The sequence below is a fragment of the Quercus suber genome, unplaced genomic scaffold (genome assembly GCF_002906115.3).
Source record: "Quercus suber isolate HL8 unplaced genomic scaffold, Cork oak 2.0 scaffold_118, whole genome shotgun sequence".
NCBI classification, from domain to species: Eukaryota; Viridiplantae; Streptophyta; class Magnoliopsida; order Fagales; family Fagaceae; genus Quercus; species Quercus suber.
The window spans coordinates 920099-944462 of record NW_027069583.1 but is presented as its reverse complement, the minus strand read 5'-3'; the positions used below and the strand labels follow the sequence as shown (position 1 = coordinate 944462).

The 24364-nt window shown below is 32.1% G+C and overlaps 2 protein-coding genes and 2 pseudogenes across 2 annotated transcripts; 1 reads left to right on the top strand and 3 right to left on the bottom strand.

The window, feature by feature from the left end:
• LOC112001108 (uncharacterized) overlaps positions 1-18574 on the bottom strand; it is a 65739-nt pseudogene extending 47165 nt beyond the window's left edge.
• Positions 1997-4720, top strand: LOC112019112 (loganic acid O-methyltransferase-like; annotated as a pseudogene).
• Positions 6021-11021, bottom strand: LOC112001103 (loganic acid O-methyltransferase). The gene is given in 6 exon segments (XM_065775754.1): positions 6021-6359; positions 7045-7260; positions 9382-9617; positions 9620-9673; positions 9676-9815; positions 10969-11021. Coding segments are annotated over 6 exon segments (1038 nt in total).
• A 1473-nt stretch (positions 18575-20047) lies between the features above and the next one.
• LOC112001118 (loganic acid O-methyltransferase-like) lies at positions 20048-22889 on the bottom strand. The gene is made up of 4 exons (XM_065775758.1): positions 22687-22889; positions 21633-22106; positions 21270-21455; positions 20048-20544 (listed from the first exon to the last, which is right to left on the bottom strand). The coding sequence occupies exons 1-4, from the start codon at positions 22777-22779 to the stop codon at positions 20203-20205; spliced, it is 1095 nt and encodes a 364-aa protein (XP_065631830.1). The 5' UTR covers positions 22780-22889; the 3' UTR covers positions 20048-20202.
• Between the last annotated feature and the right edge of the window lie 1475 nt (positions 22890-24364).

The following is a 24364-nucleotide window of genomic DNA, read 5'->3' as shown; positions in this document are numbered from 1 at the left end:
AATCTTATATAAATTAATATGATGGTTCAAACTAAATAGTATAAATTTAAAAATGTATCTAGTAAAACATTTAATTAAAAATTTTAAATGCAAAGGGCAAGATTAAAACGGGAATTGAATCTTTCATGTGATAAAACTGATGAAGAAATTAACACATTTGAAGACATGCACTTGGAAATATACGTACATAGGGTGAGATTAAGTTGCACCTAAGGTTATTATTATTATTATTTTTTCACCTAATGTAACTTTAAACAATATCTAAATTTTAAACCACTTAGGGTCCGTTTGGATACAGCTGAAAACTGAAAACTGAAACGGAAAACTGAAAAACATTGTAACAAAATAATTTTTAAATGTGTGAATAGTATTGTCGGACCCTTTTTAATGAAAAAATTGTTGAAAAGTGAAATTTGTGGGTCTGTGAACAGTGAAATTTGTGCTGAAAATTCAAATTTTGCGGCTACAGTACTGCTATAGTAGTTGCTATAGTAAAAATTTTGCCTCTGAAAAACTGGAAACGAGTGAAAAAAGAAAAAAAAAAAGAGAACTGAAAACGTAAACGCCAGACGCAACGCGCTGGCCAAACGAGCACTTAAGATTTTTTTTATTAGATGTAAATTTTGACAAATCTACTGTGGATTACATTTTCTTCTTATACCTTCTATGCTTACAAAATTTCAAGATGCTCAACTCAAAGATTATAAATATGTCATCTATCAATTGTTTAAATCTTATGTTTTTGAATTTTAAATTTGTCTAAAGTGGATTGAATAATAAATAATATCCAATTGGTATTAAATGTACTACATTCTTGTTAAAAACATCAAGACAATGTTATCCAATAGTTAAAATTTTAAAATATTAATCCAATACAAATTTATTAATTAGCATAATACTGCTTAAAGTCTTACTATGTGTAACTTGAAAGTTGAATCCAACTCATTTAGAGAATATGTAATTGTTAGTTTGAGTAAGTTTTTGAATTTTAAAACTGTATAAAAGATGAATTTATGAATTGAATAATAAATAACATCCAATTGGTATGAATTATAATGTATTTGTTAAAAACATAAAGAGCATGCAATCCAGCAATTAAAATTTTAAAATATTAATCCATATAAGTTATTAATTGGTATAACATTGGTTAAATTCATACTATGTGTAACTTAAAAGTTGAATCCAACTTATATATAAAGTATGGTTTTAAAAACCAGACCGGACCGACTAGTTCAACCGAAAACCAAACATAATTTGCTCCGGTTCTAATATAAGATTGAAAAATAGAGAAAGAGCAAGAAAACCTGGAAACCGTGGGTTAAACCCGAAACCCAAGAGGTTAAACCGGTTAATTGAAAAAAAAAAAAATAGATCCAAAACTAGACAAACAATGAAATGAAGATTTGGGAAAAATCTGAGATCTATGGGTGAAAATGAAATGAAGAAATACTTTTATTAGATGAAGTGTATGAGAAATCTTTGTGCTTTGAAGCTTTAACTGGAATTAAATCTTGGGGAAGATGAAGACACTTGTTATAGTAGCCTATAGGGACGGTGGGGAGGAGAGAGAGAGAGAGAGAGAGTCTTATCCCCCCCCCCCCCCCCCCCACACCCCCCTCCCCCCCAAAAAAAAAAAAAAAGAGTAAACGTAAAACGTGTGGCCGTGTGGGTGTGGGACTGCGAGTGTGTGGTTAAAAGACACAGTGACGTTTGCTCTCTTTTTTAAATAATAAATAGTTTTTTTAGTAGAATAATAAATAGTTATAAAACATATAAGTAAAAGTTAAATTATTAAACTATTATTTATAAAAATAAAAATACGGAACTTAAATAGTATTCAAATAAAAAATATTTATATATTTTTTAATATTTTCTTATTATAAGTTATAAAATTTCACATAAAATTTATTTATATATTTTAATTATATTAATTATAATAATATTGGTTGGACCATGGATCCGACCCTGGTCAAACCAAAAAATCAATAATCAGTCATTTCTCATCAAAAAAAAAAAAGTAATCAGTCATTTTTTCACACAGAGAGATGGAGGACAAGAAGACATATGCATCGCCTGAATCATATGCAATGAATGGAGGAAAGGGCCCTTATAGCTATGCTCAAAACTCCATCTATCAGGTCTCCTTTAATATTCAAGCCTATATTTTGAACTATTTTCTTGTTTGGATCAATCTTTGGATTCTAGCTTACAAATTTTTTTTGTTTGGAATCTTTGGATTCTACCATAGATAGCCAAGTAATAGTGGAATTTATCATAATTAGTATCCAAGAAAATAGGGATTTGAAGCTGACCATCCAAAATTATTTAATTTTGTTTCCAAGAAAATTGCATTCCGAACACTATTGTTAGATTATTTTCATGCTCCTAATTACGAGGATTATTAAAAAAAATTATAATCACCACTTGTGTTGTAGAGAGAGGCTGCTGAAGCTGCCAAAGAAAAGATCAACAAGGCAATAGCCGATCACTTTGACATTAAGACCCTTTCAGCTTCTCTAAACTCAGTATGTGAGGCAGACTTGGGTTGTTCTACCGGACCCAATACTTTTATCTCAGTGCAAAACATAATAGAAGCCGTAAAACTCCAATACATATCAAAAGAAGTACATACTGAAATCCCAGAATTTCTAGTGTTCTTCAATGACCATGTCTCCAATGATTTCAACACTCTCTTCAAGTCTTTTCCTCCCAACAAGCAATACATTGCAGCTGGAGTACCAGGTTCTTTCCATGGCCGCTTGTTTCCCAAGGAATCTCTTCATTTTATTCACTCTTCTTTTGCACTACAGTGGCTGTCTAAGGCTCCAATAGAAATTATGGATGAAGGGTCTCCTGCTTGGAATAAAGGGAGGATTTTCTACTCAAATGCGCAAAAGGAAGTTGTGGAGGCCTATGCAACTCAATTTGCCAAGGACATCGACTCCTTCCTATTTGCCCGAGCTCAAGAGCCTGTGGTTGGAGGTCTATTGGCACTTTTCATACCTGCAATCCCTGATGTGATGAGCAATTTTGACACATTTATTGGTACAGAGCTGGACCTTCTAGGATCATGCTTAATGGATATGGCCAAAGTGGTAAGTTTACAATAACATGACTTGTAATGATTTGTAGCAACATCATTTGGAGTTGGATTCACCATTGATGCTTTTTTTTTTTTTTTTTTGCAACAATCATAACAAGCCATGCCCATTTGTGAAAAAAGTTTTAAAAAATGTTATACCTAGCTCAAAAGAGTTGATTTAAAATTCTAATGTTTAGAATACTCTAATTAACCTTCGTTTGAAACTTCTAACCAAGGTATAACTTTCAATAATTTGAAATAAGAAATGAAAAAATGATTAATTACAATCATTCATATGAAACTTCAAGATTTATGATCAGCACCCTAATTAGAAATTAATTTGTAATGTCTACTTTGCCATCCAAATTAGTATATAAATTAATAAATTAATGTCTACTTATCTTTCTAAAGTATAAATGCATTTGCAACACACTCTAAACCACAAAAATTCTACAATCAAAAACCCGATTTTACAATAATCTACCCCTAATATAATACATTGATTTTGATGATGAAGGATATTGGAAACTAATCTTGAACTAGAGAGTTTATTTAAAATTCTATGGGAAAAATGCTCTAACACTCCCTAAACTTTGGGGTAGTTGCTTTGACACCCGCTAAACTTTTATTTTAGCCAATTTAGTACCTAAACTTCACATACGTGTCCGATTGCTACTTCTGTCAGTGCCGTTTGATAAGCTACCATCTACTCACGTGTAGTCAAAAAGCAAATACCAAAATCAATTGTTTGCTGGTTCAGTTTTGAGCTAAAAATATTGGAGAGAAAACGAACCAAATCCGGTGCGACCATGAATGTTGGCTCTGGCGGGATTACGAACGGCATGGCCTGGTTCCATCCTATCTCTCTCAAATTGGACCTGCAAACAATTGTTTTTGTTGTTTTTGTCCACACGTTTTCGTTGTTTAGTGCTCATGTGAGTACCACGTTAGATTACTAAACAGCAATAACAGAAGTAGTAATTTGAAACATGTGTAAAGTTGAGGTATTAAATTGTCAAAAATCAAAGTTTAGGGAGTGTCAAAAAAACTAGCCCAAAGTTCATGGGGGGCGTTAGGGCATTTTTCCCAAATCCTATTGTTTAGGTTGCATTGCAAATGTCTCAAATTTTAAGCTGAATAACTACAATTATAGACCAAGGTTTTCAATTGCAGGGATTAGGTAGTGAAGCAAAAGTGGATGCATTCAATTTGCCAGCTTATGTCACCACCCCAAAGGAATTGATTGCATTGATTGAAAGAAATCAACATTTTCAGCTTTGAGAGAATGGAAATATTGAATAACAAGTCAAAGTATCTTACTTTGTGTAATCCCTCGATGCGTTCTTTATTCCTAAGATCCGCATTTGAAGGAGTTCTCGAAAAGCATTTTGGAAATGATATCATGGATGAGTTGTTTAATCGCTACACAGAGAAAGTTGCAGAGTCCTCCTTCTTCTTAAATGCAAAAGCTGATAAATCGATTGTATTGTTTGTCCTCCTCAAGCGAAACGATTATTAGACTTTAGCTTTATTCCGACCAAATAAAATTCACTTGCAATAAAATGTAACAACGAAAAAGAGAATACTCTTGTAAGGTTCTTGATGTCAAAGTGATCATTGGCTACAGTCTTTTTGATCTTTTCTTTGACAACTTCCTCAACTCCTCTCTACAGGTGGTGATTATAATTTTTTTTTTTTTTTTTTTATATCCATTATAATTAGAATCATGAAAATTATCTAACAGTATCAAATTTTTGAATGCAATATGCTTGGAAATGAAATTGAATAATTTTGGGTGATCAATTTCAAAACCCTATCTAGCCCTTAAAATGTTATTTCAATTATATTTTCTCCAGAGAATCTAACGTACAAGAAATAAAATAAAATAAAAATTATATTTATATTTATTTATTTTACAAACATACCTAATCTACAATGGGGGGTGGGGGGGATTTCAAACCTCGGTTTTCCTAGCAAAGTAGAGCAAACTATACCTCTAATCTACAAGATGTGGGGCCGCCTTAGACCTAAGTTACATGGTGTAATTTTTGCCAATATCAAATCTCTTAATAACCATTAAATATATTTCATAATTTTAATATATATAAATTTCAAATTTTTTTATATTTTAAAAGTATACTTAAACATTAGTTTATGGATCATATGGTATAATATTAACTATCATGAAATTAGGTGTACATGTTATGCATAAAGATAATATGCAATCTAATAATAGATTTTTTTTTTAAATAAAAAAAAAATAGAAAGAAAGAAAATATAAAAAAGACATTTCATACTCATAGAATGTTATTGGGTGCAATAACATTAATAAGCTTACACAATTCTTCAAAACCCAATTGGGTTTCCATACAATTGGGACTGTAAAGCCCATATGTGTCTCTAGTGAAATACAAATGAGTTTTTCAGTTTTTTGGTGTTTTAAGTTTTTTAAAATTATAATCCAATTTTTAAATAAAATCTTACCTCAATCTAGCTTTTTAATTGTTTTTTTTTTTTAATTAAATTGTTGATGTGGCACCATTCAATACTAAGGAATGGCCCATGTCAAAATTGAGTCCATTAACACTTCATCATTAAACAAATCTTCTCATCATGCCCTTCTTGTAACTCGTGCGGTTTTTCTAAATTTGTTAGAATTAATTCTAAACTTCTTTAAGAAGCATATCCACACATTAAAACTCATTTTAAGAAAAAAAAAAAAAAAACATTAATCCAAAACCCTATATAAAATACATAAATAAATACAAAATAAATGTAATACTACTCTCTAATAATGAAAGAAAATATAACATTAAAAATGATTATACAATAAGAGATGTACGAATTAATGGATAATTTATTACAAGAATATTCTCCTTTTCATTGTTACATTTATTTGCAAGTGATAATATTTTTTTCGTTGGAATAAAGCTAAAGTCTAATTGTTGTTCTTTAAAAGGACAAATAATACAATCGATTTATCAGCTTTTGGATTTAAGAAGGAGGATTCTGCAACTTTCTCAGTATAGCGATTAAACAACTCATCCATGATATCATTTCCAAAATGCTTTGCAATTACTCCTTCTAATGCAGCTCTTAGGAATAAAGAACACATTGAGGGATTTCGCAAGCTCACATAGTTTTCCTGATTATTTAATATTTCCATCCTCTCAATGTTAAAATGCTGACTTCTTTCAATCAATGCCTTCAATTCCTTAGAGGAGGTGAAATAACTTGGCAAATTGAATGCATCCACTTTTGCTTCACTACTTAATCCCTGCAATTAAAAACCACGGTCCATCTCATGGAAGTAGTAACTTTTTCATGAACCAATATTTCACTATCTAACTAGATTAGTCACTGAAACATGGAAGCTCGGTTACACCCATGTTCTTTCTATAATTGTAGTTATTCAACTTAAAATTTGTTACGTTTGCAATGCACCCTAAACAATAGAATTTTAAATCAACTCTATTGATTGAGATTAATTTGCAATGTCCTTCATCCAAATTAATTAGTGTATTAGATTAGGGATAGATTACTGTGAAATCAAGATGTTAATTGTAGAAATTTGTAGGATGGATAAGTGTCCATTAATTTTATTAATTTATATACTAATTTGAATGGTAGACTTGACATTATAAATTAATTTCTAATTAGGATGTTGATTGTAACTTTTTGGAGTTTCGTATGAATGATTGTAATTAACCTCATTTTTTGTTTCTTGTTTCAAAGAATTGAAAGTTATACCTTGGTTAGAATTTCCCAACAAAGGGTTAATTACAACCATTCACAACTTTTGCACACTAAACAAGTATAATTTCAAATCAAGACTTAATATTTTTCACAATTAAGCATGATTTGTTTTGATTGGTGCAAAATAAGAGTAATGTCATTAGTGAATCAAAGTAAAAACGACTTTACTTTAATAACAACGGGCTATGACATTGTTTACTTCCAGCTTTAGCCATATTTAGGCAAGATCCTAAGAGGTCCAACTCTGAACCACCAAATATGTTAGATTTGCTCATGTTATCAGGGACAGCAAGAATGAAAAGTTCTAGTAGCCCTCCAATCACAAGCTCTTGTGCTCTAGCAATTAGGAAGGACTCCATGTCCTTGGCAAATTGAGTTGCATGGGCCTCCTCAACTTCCTTTGGTGCATTTGTGTAGAAAACAAGGGAGTCGATTCTGTACCGTACCGGCCGGTACCGCCGGTATATACTGTACCGGCAAGCAAATTAACCGGTACATATAACCTCCTGTTTTGTACCAGAAAAAATACTAGTCATGTACCGGTCGTACTGGCCAATTTTGGGCAATACCGGCCGGTACTGGGCATACCAGCCGGCATAGAAATTTTTTTTTATTTTTTTATTTTTATTTTTATTTTTAAGTTTTGTAATTTTTGAATTTTTGTTAGGGCAGAATAGTAATTTATTTGTATTAACTTATTAGTATTATTTGTTTTCTTAGTATGCAATGGTAACTTTTAAGTTTTCTATTTTTTATATTGTGTTTTTTTTTTTTCTTTTAATTGATACTAAAGTCTAAAAAATTTTGTTGGGCCATTTCAAAATAAAGAATAAACTAAAATTCAAATTAAATTAGTATGTTTATAATAAAACTAATGTCTATTCAGTATTTACAAAATAAAATAAAATAATTTAATTTAATACATTTCAACTCAATAAGACTTTATTATAAGAAAAATATTAAAGTTATTACAAATTTTATTACATACTACTTATAAATGATGTGGTAATATATATGATCGGTGAATTTCGAACACCTATTGTTGATAATATTCATACTCATTACATAGTTACAATAGAAATTAGAAGAGTTAGTTTCATACTTCACTTATAAACAAATTCACCCACTATTGATTTTTAAGTCTTTATTAGCAATATTGATCAATGAAAATTCAATTTATGAAAAACAAATGGAACAAAATGGAGTTTATGAAAGAATGGAACAGATAAATCATAAATGTGTAACGCGCTTAAAAGAGGTTATTTGAGCATACCAGCATGCCCATAGGCATGCTTGTGTCCACGTTGCTTAGCCCATGGCAATCCAACGTGGACACATAGCCAAAAGCCATGGTATACGCGCATGCACGCTACCTAAGCCATGACAACCCAACGTGGGCATGCAGCCAAAGGCCATGGCATGCTTGTGCGTGATGCTTAGGCCATAGCAACCCAACATGGGCATGCACCCAAGACCATGGCATAATAGAATAAAATGAAATATGCATATCGACCTTCAATTTATATATTTTTTTAAATATGGATAAAATTGATAGTCCCCACCTTTGCTTCATTAAAATAATGAGTCTTTTTCTTGAATGAATGATTGTCATTAAAATAATGAGGGATTTCTTGAATGAATAATTAAAAGGATCTTTCTCAAAGGAATGATTAGAAGGGAATAGAATAAAGCTATACCATGTATATAACTACTGGCATGTACATATTCACATAGTGTCCATGTGAATATATAATAAAATAAAATAAAAACTTTTGAACTCAAATAGTTTTTCATTAAGTTTAGGTCTTAGTACAATATAGAGCTGAGCTTGATTACATATATTATTACTACCCTCAATTCCTTCATGGATGGAAGACATGGGCTAGTTAAAATTGTTCACTTTTTTCTTGCTGGTTAGCCCCTGCAAAATATAAAAAGTTCATTAGATAGTGAGTTGATTTATCTCATTGCATGTCCAGCTAAGTTTCACTTGTGAAATCTAGTTTAATAGTGGTTTCTATACAAATAAGAGACCAGGGTTTGAATCTTATTTACACTAACGTGGAACAAATTTTGTCGATTAAAATATTCCTAACTCACAAAAATGATTTTCATTTGCATCTTATTAGTATTCCTAACCTTCCGCATCCAATGCCTATTCAATAATTTTGTTGAAAATGCATTAGTTGATTAATAATTTTTTTTTTAAATAAATAAATAAAACTTTCAAAAGAAGATTGAACTAAAAAAGTAATAATTAAAAANTTCTTTTAATTGATACTAAAGTCTAAAACCATGAATAATTAGTTCTAAATTGAGGAAATGTTTTATGCTAAACTTTTATATTTATTATATAATATATATATATACACACACACACACACACACACACATATATATATATATATATATTATTTATAAATATAAAAAATAGCGGTAAACCCGAAACGGTATACCGGTATTGAACGGTATCCGAAATATATCGTACCGCTAGCCAAACCGGTATAGCCTCCAGTACGGTATTGACTCCCTTAGTAGAAAACCCTTCCTTTATTCCAAGCAGGTGATCCTTCATCCATAACTTCTTTTGGGACATTTGACAGCCACTGTAGTGCATAAGAGGAATGAATAAAATGAAGAGATGCCTTGGGAAACAAGCGACCATAGAAAGAACCCGGTACCCCGGCTGCAAAGTATTGCCTATTGGGAGGGAGGGAGATGAAGAGAGTGTTGAAATCATTGGAGAATTGGTCATTGAAGAACACCATAAATTTTGGGTTTCAGTATTTTCTCCTTTTGATATGTATTTGAGTTCTATGGCTTCTATTATGTTTGTATTGAGACGAAAGTATTAGGTCCAGTAGAACAACCCAAGTCCGCAACACATATTGGGTTTAGAGACCCTGAAAGGGTGTTGTTGTCAAAGTGATTGGCTACAGCCTCATTGATCTTTTCTTTGGCAACTTCCACAACTCCTCTCTACAGCACAAGTGGTGATTATCATTTTTAGTATTATCATAATTAGAATCATGAAAATCATCTAACAGTAGCTAAATTTATAATGCAATTTGCTTAGAAATAAAACTTAAAATTTTGGGTTATTAGTTTCAAAACAATATCAAACCCTCAAATTGTTCTTTCCATTATATTTTTGCGATAGAATTTAACGTACAAATACTCATCTTCTGCAATTAATTAGATTTCTTTATGCAATTCTTTCAATTAACCATCCCCAGTTCTTTATGAACAAAAAAGTTCTTACATCTCATAGGTGAGGCTTAAAATAGTAAATGAGTTGAGTTATCCACAAATAACTATGACTTCAGAAAATAAAATAACCTGTTCATAATTGTTTGTTTACAAACATACCAAGCTTTATATGGCTCAATTTGAGTATAGATTTATATATAGGCGTAGGTCAAAGTGTTTTTTTTTTAATTGGATAATACAATAAAATAGTTACAAAAATAGAGCTGAGGAGATTCGAATCCAAAATTTTCTAGTAAAAAAAGATTGCAGGTCATACCACTCATTTTTGTCAATATTATTTTACCTAATAACTATTAAATTTGTTTCATAATTTTTTTAAATGAAATGGTCAAACATTAGTTTAAGCAATAGATAGTATAATATTGATTATCATGAAACTTTGTCAATATGTTAAGAACAAAAAATAATGTGCAATCTAATAATGGATTTTAAAAAGTATATAAAAAAAAAAAATCAAAAAGACATCTATTTTTTTTAATAAGAAAAATATATCTAATAAAAAGTTATTAAATGATATAACATTAACATGAAATTTATATATCTTATAAGATATCAAATTAATATTTTTAATTTTTTGATAATATAAATAGTTCATTTCTCTTTTAAATCCGTCTTATAGATGATTTCTAAGAATACAAAGATTAATGAGTCTAGATTTCAATGTTTATAAATGAACTTAATATAATCTCGATTTGCTGTCAAGTAAACCAATATCAGTTTTGTTTAGTGCGCGCAGATTTCATATAAGTTGCAGTTGCTTTAATTAATAAACACCATTAAAATTTTAGTGGCGATGTTATATATACTGATACAAATCAAATAGGAAAATAGATCAAAAAGCAGACTTGAATATTAAAGACTACCTGAAGGAGGAGTTTTGAGCATAGCTGTTTGGACCCAGACCTCCATTCATGGTTCACGCAGTATATTGGTGTCTGAGAAATGTGTTCATCAAGAAATTATCTCTTCAATTTTATAGAAGAAAGATTCAATTCTTAGATTGACATTACCCCTCGAAAAAGCCAACATTTCTTACTTCCTCGTTTAGATTCTTTAGCTTTAAGATTTTTTTTTTTAAGTGCTCCAATGATATTAAGTGTGCGTTTGGCTCAAACTTAAAAAATTAGCTTATTTTACTATTCAATTTATTTTTTTACTATTTATGGGTCACATTGCACTTATTTAGTTAACTTTTACCTTTATCTACAGATTTTCAGCAAAAAGTTTTCAGTTTCAGCAAAATAAGCAGATCCCAAACATACCCTAAAGACTACTTAAAAAATTGTAAATTATTCCACTCCTTTTGTAGTAGGTTTGATTGAGTCTGCTTTTGTTTGCCACTACATGTGTTCCCTGCTTAAGTAATCTTTGCCTTTCATCACAGTAGGGATGAAAATCAGGATTTGATCTTTGCCTCTTTGGGGACCCAAACATAAATAAAATTTTGTTGGGCCATTTCAAAATAAAGAATAAACTAAAATTCAAATTAAATTAGTATGTTTATAATAAAACTAATGTCTATTCAGTATTTACAAAATAAAATAAAATAATTTAATTTAATACATTTCAACTCAATAAGACTTTATTATAAGAAAAATATTAAAGTTATTACAAATTTTATTACATACTACTTATAAAATGATGTGGTAATATATATGATCGGTGAATTTCGAACACCTATTGTTGATAATATTCATACTCATTACATAGTTACAATAGAAATTAGAAGAGTTAGTTTCATACTTCACTTATAAACAAATTCACCCACTATTGATTTTTAAGTCTTTATTAGCAATATTGATCAATGAAAATTCAATTTATGAAAAACAAATGGAACAAAATGGAGTTTATGAAAGAATGGAACAGATAAATCATAAATGTGTAACGCGCTTAAAAGAGGTTATTTGAGCATACCAGCATGCCCATAGGCATGCTTGTGTCCACGTTGCTTAGCCCATGGCAATCCAACGTGGACACATAGCCAAAAGCCATGGTATACGCGCATGCACGCTACCTAAGCCATGACAACCCAACGTGGGCATGCAGCCAAAGGCCATGGCATGCTTGTGCGTGATGCTTAGGCCATAGCAACCCAACATGGGCATGCACCCAAGACCATGGCATAATAGAATAAAATGAAATATGCATATCGACCTTCAATTTATATATTTTTTTAAATATGGATAAAATTGATAGTCCCCACCTTTGCTTCATTAAAATAATGAGTCTTTTTCTTGAATGAATGATTGTCATTAAAATAATGAGGGATTTCTTGAATGAATAATTAAAAGGATCTTTCTCAAAGGAATGATTAGAAGGGAATAGAATAAAGCTATACCATGTATATAACTACTGGCATGTACATATTCACATAGTGTCCATGTGAATATATAATAAAATAAAATAAAAACTTTTGAACTCAAATAGTTTTTCATTAAGTTTAGGTCTTAGTACAATATAGAGCTGAGCTTGATTACATATATTATTAAAAAAAAAAACCAAAAACAATTCAGTGTCATTATAATATAGGCATTAATTTCCTTCAATAATGTCAATCAGTAATTATCATTAAATGCATAATAAGTAATAGATGTTATGAAAAGAGACATTTATTGTGCTAACATGACAGGTACGATTATGTAATCTCATTTCAGTGATGTGGCTTATTTTTATTGGCCAGAACTACAAGTTCAGCAAGATTACCTAAAAATTTCCCTATCTGAAGATAGTCAAACCATCATCTTGGAGCTGCTGGCATGATGGGTATCAAGGCCCATTCCACATCTTTGTACTTTGTAGCATGATAGGCAAATTATGTTATCTTCCTCTAATGACAATCAAATTTAATCCTGTGGTTCAACTGCATAATTGATCCTGGCAAATTTAAGGTCCAACACCTAAGTTTTACTCATTTTTTTTACACCTATATTTTGGATTTTACAAGAGGAAGAGAAGATTCAAAGTAACAACCTCCGTTTCATAGGACATAGTCCCAATGAATTGTGTTACAATTGGGTTGCAATGTGAAGAGTAATACTAATATAGCCAAACAAAAATAAGATATTCTGTCATTCAGCAGAGAAAACCACTGGTAGAGTAATACAAGATAAAGTGTCATGAAATTTTTAAATGAATACTTGGCAAATACAAAATCAGAGGCTTTCCACAGAAACCACTCAAGTATTTGAAAGAACACCAACTAGTAACCATGAACAATATTCATCTATGAGCAACTCCCAACATAATGCAGCAATGCACTGTTTTCTGTTGTCCATTTGACTTGGGGCAAAAAATTATCTCATATTTTTCTTTAAATATTTTATCTCTATACTATTTACAAATGATACAACACAAAATGAATCAGGACCGACCAAAAAAAAAACACCAGCATGATACACACAAGTTACATGATTCAACTTCTCATGGCTTATGCTGTGCATAGATTGATGTACGGACAGCTTGGTGAGAAGAAAGAGCTTTCCCATTAACAAGAACTTGTTCCAAGAAATCTATATGAATTTACTTGAGCTGGTAGTGCTATTCCAATATACACAGAAGACTCAAGAATAAGAATTGTCTCGTTATTTAACTTTACCTATCAATTAAAGGAATAAGCATATTTTTATAGTTACCCCTAAAGTTAAATAATACAATATTTCATGAAACTGAATGTATCAAAGTAAGTTAGTTTTTATATCTACGAATCAAAAGGCATGAAATGTCGAGAAGATTGCACAAGAGTGTACCTTTTCCTTCCAAGAAAAATCAAAATGACGGTAATAAGGTTCCAATAAAGTTAGCTGATCTCCTTCTTTGATCTGTGAGGACAAGTGACAGTTCTAATATTACTTGAACAAATGAAAGACAAAAGAAGAAAACAACTGTTTGCAAATTACATGCAAGGTTGAGAACAAATCAATATATTTAATTTTTATGAATGATCACTTAATCCTTTATTGACCTTATCCATGACCTCAGTATTTACAGGTGGAAGTAACAGGAAGCCAGAACTTGAGAATGAAGTCATTAGAAAACTATTCACTGAACCACACAAGAATGCAAATGTGCCTTCAAGCACACACATGCTCATGCACTCATGGAATCCAAGGATTATGGAATCTCGTTTTCCAGTAGAAAAGCCTCAAAACCAAGACATATTTCATGATGTGGAATAGTGTTGAGAGAAAATTCCACAGTAGTCTTAACCATTACATGGCCAGATTTGGCTGGTATAGCTGGAACATGAAGGTTTATCAAATAGTGAATCAAGAAACTAAATATTTATCCAGGAGTGAAAGTCACCCCATTGAGTTAGTATTCCAATCATCATCATCATCATTATAAGTAGTAGCAGCAGCATAGTCCTAGAAGTAGTAAAGTTAACAGGCCATTAATGCCAGTACAAGTCAATTTTTAGGACCAAGACTTTCTTTTTGTGATTGATAAATTACACACATCCAAATGGTTTTGAACCCACAACCTTAACCTCCACTCATTATTGAAAATCGAAATAATTAAGACAGACTACAATAAAAACAAAGAAAAAAGAGGACTAAAAAATCTTTTTTTGGTGTGTGTGGTAGCTGTCATGTCTCCACCATGTCTTCAATAAAGAATCAAAATTTTCCACCCTACAAGTCATGGACATGCAGGCAACCAATAAAGTTAGCATTCCGTACAGGCACATAAACCAATACATAGCAACCCTCAATTCCGTATCAGCCCGAATACCGGACCATACCGAAGTGTTTGGGCAATTCTAGCCAATGGCTGCCATTTCGGACGAAAACTCTGTTTCATCTACCAATAGAATTTGAGCTTTTTTTTTTTTTTTTTTGGAACTTTAGGTTTTTGATAATTTCTTCCTCCCTCAAATCAGACCTTTTGGCCTCTCCTATCTGGCACTCTCACTCTCATCTCTCATGAACTCACCAACTTGGGCCCTCAGCACCCATCACAGTAAGTGACAAGTCACAATATCGAGTCTCAGCACTTGGCAACCACAGCTCTCCCTCACTCTGGCAAGCTCATCCACTCCCAACAAGATACATTAACCTGAGCTTCTTGATGGAGAAGAATTGGATTGGGGAAGTATCATGATGATGATAATGTCTTGACTAAGGGTCCTGAATTTGATCCTTAATTTTATGTTGATAATAAGTCATACTATTTACTTGAATATCTTTCCATTGGATTTATCAAATGTATGAGATTTTACGAACCTTATGATATTTTGTTTCATGTTATCAACTTTTTATTTTAGTTAATTCCTTAATGGCATGGCGTGAACTATGTAATTCCTATATTTTTTCATGAGTATTTACTTTATATATATACAAGTATACGGACTATATATATAGCAGTAATCCAAAACGGAACACCAATACTTATATATTTTGTTCCAGTGGCCAGTCCAAAACAATATTCAAAACTTCAGTCTGTATTTGACATGGACACACCAATGTTTTTTCTGTGTCCATGCTTCCTAAATGGGAAGAATAACTCAAGAGTAGACTGAAAGCAACCTCAGTGATCTATTTCATAGATAGAGAAGTTCTTTCCACCAAATTATATGGAATAAACTCGTACGATAAAAGGGTGCTTCATACCCCAACAGCAAACCCCCCGACCCCCAAAAAAAGAAGAAGCCCTTCTCCAAGGTAAAAAAGTTATAAATTGAAACCAAAACAGTCAATCTTACCGTGTCACTGTGAAAACCATATACTGATAGAATGAAGCATATTTGATTTGAATCACATAACAGACAGTATCTGCAAAAATAAAATTTGTGGAGAGAGAATCATTTATCAACCACTAGACAATTCAAAATTTAGAGTTTTAATATAAGCAATAGAAAATCTAAGACAAGTGCAGCAGAACCTTACATGAAATATTTTAATATCCAAATTAACAAACTAAGATAGAGACGTCAAACAGAAGACTTACAGGGGAGCAACATTATCATGCTTAATGAAGAATAGAACTTTTCCAACTACAGCTACTGCTTTGTTGAGACCATCTAACAGAAGATCTATAGTGGCTCTTTTGTATGAGGAATTCACTTTCAAAAGAACATGCAAAGTAATAAAAAAGAAATTAGGCTCACTCAAGTCCACAATCAACCACAAACTCAAATACATGGAGAAGTTAGAGGTATATTACAATTAACAGCGGCCAGTGATGATGATAAAGATGCAAGTCGTTTAGATCTAGCATGTCCCTGAAAGAAAAATATTGTAAGCTCCAGCTGCATCTTTATAAATGGATATTTTACACATCTGTTTCTTTTCTTTGGATAGGTAATTTATTTTGTGGATACTGTAATGACTTCAGAATGACAACAATGTTAAAAATAACAATATAGACTCCAAAATCTTCTTGTCTAAAGAAGATAAAATCATGGGTGTGCAGGCTTAATAAATAAAACAAAAGAATAAAAACCCACTAGGGAGATGAATTACCCTCAACATATTCTCCAACTTGTCAAGAAGATTAAACATCTTTTGAACCTCCCCTGTAGCGTTGAGACCAGGATCCTTTAAAGCAGCAGCTTCGAATCCACTAAGGGCCTTCTCATAGTTCTCTCGATATTTGTTTACCTAAAAACAGAAGTTCCACCATATATGTACAGAACATAAGAGTGATTGAACAGTGAATAGCCAGCAACAACATATTTATGCTCTTCATGTTGATAGAGAAAGTAATGGGGCATAAAAGAGCATGACTCTGAATACAAAAAGGACATGATGTCCTCAAAAACAACAACAACAAAATCTTATTCCCAAAATTTGGGGCCAGCTATGGATCCTCAATCACATGAAGTCTTTTTCTCCAACATGAACTCCTCACCAACATGACTCCAACATGAACTCCTCACCAACATGACTCAGAATACAGAGAGAGAGAGAGTTGAAACTTACAGTAGCACAGTTAAAATAGAGATCTGGATTGGACTTCATTCTATCATCTTTCTCCTGATATAATATAAGAAATGACAACAAACCCTTTATATAATAGAATATGAGAGAAAATTCAACATGCTTGGCAAACCATAATCATGAGAAAATCATCTTGAACCAGAAAATTCCTAGGGAAAGTTCTTACGCTGCAGACTTACAGCATTTTGGTATGCTTTTGAAGACTGCTGAAGTTTGCTGTGATCCCAAGCTCCAGTCACAAAGAAGCTTGTAAGGCATGCATTTCTAAGGTTGTCTATCAATAAAATTAACCATATTACAGGATATAGAAAAACAAGCAGATGGAATGAATAAGCATTCTGTCAGATTTGGAAGAAAACTAAGTAACTAGAAAACAATAACAGCAGCTTAATGTAGAAAGAGGACATCATATTTGTGTACTTCTGTCCCAGAACTAATATATATGCATGTGCAGCATGATGAGCAATTTGTCAGCTATATTACAATGAAGCTAGCCAGAACAAAGATGACCAAAAATCAAAAGTAAATTATATGTTTTAAGTCAATACTGCATTGTCGTGTGTATTGCAATGTGTCACATGTATATCACATTTATACAAAGTCTTTATATTGTGATAATGGTAGCATTAAAAAATTCTTACACCAAGAATTCCCATCCTTGACATCCAAAGTAATAGCTTCCTTGGCATGTTGAATGCTTTCCTTGACAAGTTCTGCCTCATTCTCAGTTCCTACAAAAGGGGTAATTATAAAAATAAGGTTTCTCTTCTGACTTGTACACTTAAAAAATAGAAATTTCAATCCAACTTATCCCATTAACAGTTCTCTTTTTCTTTCCTTTTTTTTTTGTTATCATGCCCCTTCAGCCAGACATAAAGCCCCAGAAAGCCAAAAGTTCAAGCTAAACATTCTTGGCTTCTTATTTATTTCCACAAGCATCAAAGAACCAAGGAAAACTTGACTGCAGCATAAGGTGGTTTCCGAAACAGGTAAAAAAGCCTTGCCTTGAGCCATTCTTCTTTCAAGCATGGACAACTGACAAAGTATTTTTTTTATTAAGACCCTGGATGAGACAATTATGACCATCTTTTAGTAAAAGATATGAAAACAAAAACTTAAAAGTAAAAAAAATGATATGAAAACACAAAGGAAGGTCTGTTGATAAGACCAATAGAAATCCAATATCAGCAATAACCTTGCTTAATGCAAGAGTGAAGCAGTTCTTTGCTGAAGATAGATCTCAATCCCTTCTTCCCAATGCAGTTGGCTAAACACAGCCAAGCATCTGCAAGTGATGGATTCAACTTAACCTGGAACATGGAACAGCCAAGTTTGAAAAAGAACTCAACTGGAGCACTACAAGACATGGCATTGTTGAAACTAACAATTTCTTCTCACTTACAACTTTCGAGAGATGATCCTCTGCTTCCTTCCAATAGTCTGGAAATACATCCAATATCTTTCCTCTCAGATATTCATATGTTGCACGCTGCAAGGGTGATTTTCTTTGTTCTGCCCAAGGACACATAATTTTTCACATAGAACTAAATGAGACAAATACAGATGTTAGCAAATAATAAAAATTTCCAAAGGCCTTATGGCGTAGTGGTGCCTCCAGCTCATCCCTATAGGGGTGAGCCTGACTTCCCCCAGCCAAAATAATAATAGTGGTAAAAATAATAATAATAATACCCGTAATAGTAATAGTAATAACTAATAACATTGACAATCATTTAAGCAATCACCAAACTATAGTCAGCTGTATCATAGGCACAAGCAATGTAGAGTGCCATCCATGTATGGATGTATTGCATATGATCATTTAGAAGTTAACCACATACAAAATTACAAACACCTATGTATCTGGTTACCATATATTTGAAATGCAATTATTTGGTTCACTTATCTCCATATGGCCAAAAATTTATATACCAGTCACCATAGCAAGACAACATCAAGCAAAAGTCCTCAAGTTAAATGTAAAAAATTACCTTAAATTCATACAAAATTGGATCGCCATACATCTTAATAGAACTACTGAATACTGTACCGGTAGTTTTGTCTCTTAATACACTAGACATTAAATTAGAAATTCCCCGACAAATTTCAAATGGAAGCTGCCAAAAAATCATTATCACTATGTTTATAACCGTATAGAAATAAACAATTCGTCAAAAGATCTTTCACAATTTCCCTAGGTTAAATATGATCTATCAGGGTCCCTAGGTTTTCAAGCAAAAGCTTCAATCAATTTATTAAAAATGATATAACTGGCGACAAAAACATGAGTATCAAGCATTGTGCTAATCCACATCAACATAATAAAAAAGAGAATTACATATGCTTCCATCAATACGAAAGCAACTTCAATTAATACTGAAGCATTTAAAATGTATATTGAGCATAATTACGATACCATATTCATAAACATAAATAAATGAAATTTGTATACAGTCCAATCATAAAAAGAAGCATGCAGTCCTATAATAACCATGTAAAGTGTTTCAAAATTTATTTGCCTTTGTTTAATGGTAAGTTACAGGAGTGGGTGGGACTTTAAATCCACAACATCACCTTTAGATTTTGTACAATTTAGTTTAGTTTTTTTTTTTTTTTTCAAAAAGTAAGTTACCCAAGCACCCTCACCCCCCATCCATTCTTATGGGAAAAGAAAGTGCTTCTTGAGCTAGAACTCATTGGAAACCAATGTCAATTTAGTTAATTTTTTTTCAAATTGATCTTTCACCAGTGGAAACCATTGTTTAGCATCTAATAAACAGTGCAAATAAGCATTGGAAAATTCAAGTGTTCCTTCTATTAGAGAATGTTGTAAATTTTTACTGTGTCCCTAGCTTAATTGAATAAAAATAGAACATCAAAGAAAATAAATGTTAGGATTCTACAAATGATTACAAAATTAGAGTTTAGAGTATGAATAAGTGGGTATTTGTATACACAAAGCATTTTTTTTCTTTTAAATTTTTTTTTGATACATCAATAATTGGGGAAGAGAAATTTGAATAATGGATTTTTTTAGAAACACTAGAAGGTGTCAATCAATTGAGCTATTAGTACAAGGCTCTTAGCTTATTGCAATAAGAGATTATGCATTTATGACAAATGATAAGATTTATTTGGCTAGAATAACAATGAAATCTAATTGTTGCGTTCAAGAAGGACAAACAATATGATTAATTTATCAGTTTCTGGATTTAAGAAAAATGAGGATCCTTCAACTTTGTGAGTGAAGCGATTAAACAACTCATCCAAGATCTCATTTCCAAAATGTTTTTCAATTATCCCTTCCAATACGGCTCTCAAATACAAAGAACGCAGTGAGGCGCTCTGCAAGATAAGATGCTTCTTCTGGTTATTCAATACTTCCATTCTCTTAATGCTGAAATTTCCATTTCTTTCTATCAATGCCTTCAACTTCTTAGGGGGGGTGTAATAAGCTGGCACATTAAAAGAATCCACTTTTGCTTCCTCGACTAATCCCTACAATAAAGAACAACCTTAGTAACCTAATGTAAAAACCACGGTCTATGCTAACCTTCATCCTATAATTGCTGTTGTCTAGTGTCGACTTACAAGGCATTTTTATATACACTCTAGTCTAGAATATAGATATTGCAATAAACACCCTTATTCGAGATTAATTCACAATGTCTATCTAGTATCCACCGTCTAATCTAGTCAAAGTATCATGTTGTGGGAACATTAGTGTCAATTTCTCATAACTTTGGTGAATATTGTCCCTTAATTTGCTAATTTTAATATTGATATAAATTGTAAAGTAGACAAATTGTAAATTGATCTCAAATAATGAGGTTGGTAGAATATTTTTGTAGTGCATTATATTGTAAATGTCCCATTACAGTTTAGGATGGATAATTTATATCTCAATTCCACTTGGTGAAAGTTGAACTAAGTTGGGACAAAGTTTTTCTCTATACCAGGTTATAGGATATTCCTTCAAGCTATTACATGACATTTTATAAGACTATCTATGTGTATGTGGAAAAAACCTATCACATGTTTAATTAAAACCATTTGATTAAAATTCTACTTTAATACCTATTTGAGTTGTCACACAGTGTAGTGGGGGAAAGGAAAATTGTGTCCTAGCTATATATCCTGCTAACCAGTGTGTGGAAAAAAACCAACTAAATTATCAATCGCATCAGTCATCCTGGTTTAATGGAGAGGAATTGCTTACTTACCGCTTTGGCCATATCCATTAGGCAAGATCCCAGAGTGTCTAGCTCTGTTCCAGTAAATGTGTCAGAATTGCTCATGACATCAGGGACGGCAGGTACAAAGAGTACTAGTAACCCTCCAACCACAAGCTCTTGTGCTCTAGAAAACAGGAAGGACTCCATGTCCTTGGCAAATTGAGTTTCATAAGCCTCCACAACTTCCTTTGTTGCATTTGTGTAGTGAATTCTCCCTTTATTCCATGCAGGAGAACTTTCATCCGTAATCTCAATGGGAATCTTGGAGAGCCAGTTTAGCGCACAAGAGGAGTGAATCAAATGCAGAGATCCCTTGGGAAACAGGCAACTGGCAAATTGAGTTTCATAAGCCTCCACAACTTCCTTTGTTGCATTTGTGTAGTGAATTCTCCCTTTATTCCATGCAGGAGAACTTTCATCCGTAATCTCAATGGGAATCTTGGAGAGCCAGTTTAGCGCACAAGAGGAGTGAATCAAATGCAGAGATCCCTTGGGAAACAGGCAACCATGGAAAGAACCCGGTACCCCAGCTGCAAAGTATTGCCTATTGGGAGGGAGGGACTTAAACAGAGTATTGAAATCATTGGAGACATTGTCATTAAAGAACACTAGAAAGTCTGGGATTTGAGCATTTACTCCTTTTGATTTGTATTTGAGTTTTATAGCCTCTACAATGGTTTGCACTGTAATGAAGGTATTGGCTCCTGTAGAACAACCTAAATCTACTATACAAACTGGGTTTTTAGAACCAAAAACGGTCTGGATGTCAAAGTGATTGGCTATAGCCTCGTTGATTTTCTCTTTGGCAGCTTCCACAACTCCTCTCTACAGAACAAGGGGTGATTATCATAATTAGAACCATGAAAATCACTATGTATTTTGATTGGCTGCATTAACCTAAATTTGACAAAGAATTCTAACATAAGCTAGATTCGGAATGTAATTCTCTAGGAAATGAAACAAAAGAATTTTGAGTAATCAATATTACAATACTTCCAACATTCAATCACCTCTCCTATATTTTGCAAAAATGAAAGTTTTATGCACTGGGTATGACATTTCTTTGCCTTTATATTAAAAGACTGTCATGTCCTCAAATTGTTATTTCCACCATATTCTCTCAGGATAATGTAATGTAAAGACACTCATCTTCTGCAATTATTTTTTCTTAAACAGTACTTTCAATTACTCATCCCAGGATCTGTGTAGAAAATAGTTATTGACTCTCATAGAAAAGTAACTTGGTCCACTGTGCTAGGAAATTACAAGTGATTGCTATGAAGCACGACAGTATAAATTAATTTAGTTTCCAACAGATTTCATACAAGACGTTGATGCTTTCAACAAACACACCAATGAATGGCAGGAAAAGTGAAAAAAAGAAGTTCTAAATATTAAAGAATACCTGATAATTGGAGTTTTGAGAATAGCTATAAGGTCCCTCTCCTCCATTCGGTGCATATAATTCAGGCAATTCATGAGTCCTTTTGTCCTCCATTCTCTCTCTCAGAGACACACAAACTCAGATGCACCTGCTATATGTAATTTTTTTTTTAACGTGCACGCCTTTCGGAGTTTGTTGAGAGAAGATGTGAATATAAAGGCAGCTCAATTGATGCAGTTGTTGAGAAGGAATCGGTATTTTAGGATTAAAAAAAAAAAGCAAAGTAACTGTTTTTTTTTTTTTAATACATATCAAATAAATTTCTATAATCTTATAAAAAAAAATTCAAAGTTTCACTAAAATCTAGAAAATCATCTATTTATTGATTCTAAACTTAGGTTTTGTAAAAATTCAGTTATAAATTACAATATATAAAATCAAAGATTTGATAAAACTTTTTTTTTTTTTTGGGGGTGAAACTTTAGTTTGACAATATTTATGGCCATTGTACAATGTAAACTAGAATGGTAAAAATTTATTTATTTATTTATTTTTGGGGTGGTCAAACTTTAGTTTAACAATATTTATAGCCATCATTACAACACAAACTGGAATAGTATTTTTTTGCGGGGGGGGAGGGGAGGCGTGGGTGTGGGTGAAACTTTAGTTTGACAATTTATGGCCATCATTACAACGCAAACTGAAATGGTAAAAACTTTTTTTTTTTTTTTTTTTTGGGCTGAAACTTCAGTTTGACAATATTTATAGCCATCATTACAATGCAAACTGAAATGGTAGGTAGAATTAAGGAGAAAATTCTATTTTAGTTTCTACATTTTGGGGTTATTATCAATTTGGTCATCGTTATTTTCAATTTGTTGTCAATTTGGTCCATACCATAAAATCACAGTTTTTTTTTTTTTACAATTTCTTGACAACCAAACACAATAACACAATTCAAATTTATCAATCTTCTACTCCGATAGATACACATATCAACTTAGCAACTAAAAAAACCCAAAATTGGACCCATAATGATTGCAAATTGAAAATAAAATGGACCAATTTGACTATTACCAAAATGTAAGAAATAAATTAACGGCAATTCCGGACCAAAATGTTATTTTTCAGTTAAAAAAATTAATCACAGCAAGCTAAAATTGTATGGAAATGAGAGTTGATATGCATGATAGATTTGTATGAGTCATGATAAATACAAAGCTGGACTAGTTATTTGCCATCCCAGAAACAGTCCCTAGTACAGAAAGCCTGTGAACAAGAAAAAGTTTAGCCAGTCACAGCAATAGAAAACAAAGATCATAAAGGACCTCGTCACTGACTCTGTACTTTGTTGGGAAAATTTAGACCATAGTTGATAGAATTAAAAGGTTTTAAACCCAAGTTGTTAATTAGATTTATTATGAATAAAACTTGTTAAAACAAACAAATATCAATATCATGTCAAAATTATGCAGCGGAAAAATAAATAAGACAAGATATGATAACCCAAGAAAACTAATGAAACAAATTAGTTCCACAATAAAAAATCTGGGAGGGAAACCTTCCCGAAAAGCAATCCATTATAGTAAAGAGAAGTTTCAAATCTAGTACAAAATTTTTGTCCCTAGACTCTACAATCTCCTTTGATGAACTCACAGCAGAAATATTCTACTGCTTCAGAACCTCTGAACTCTTCAAT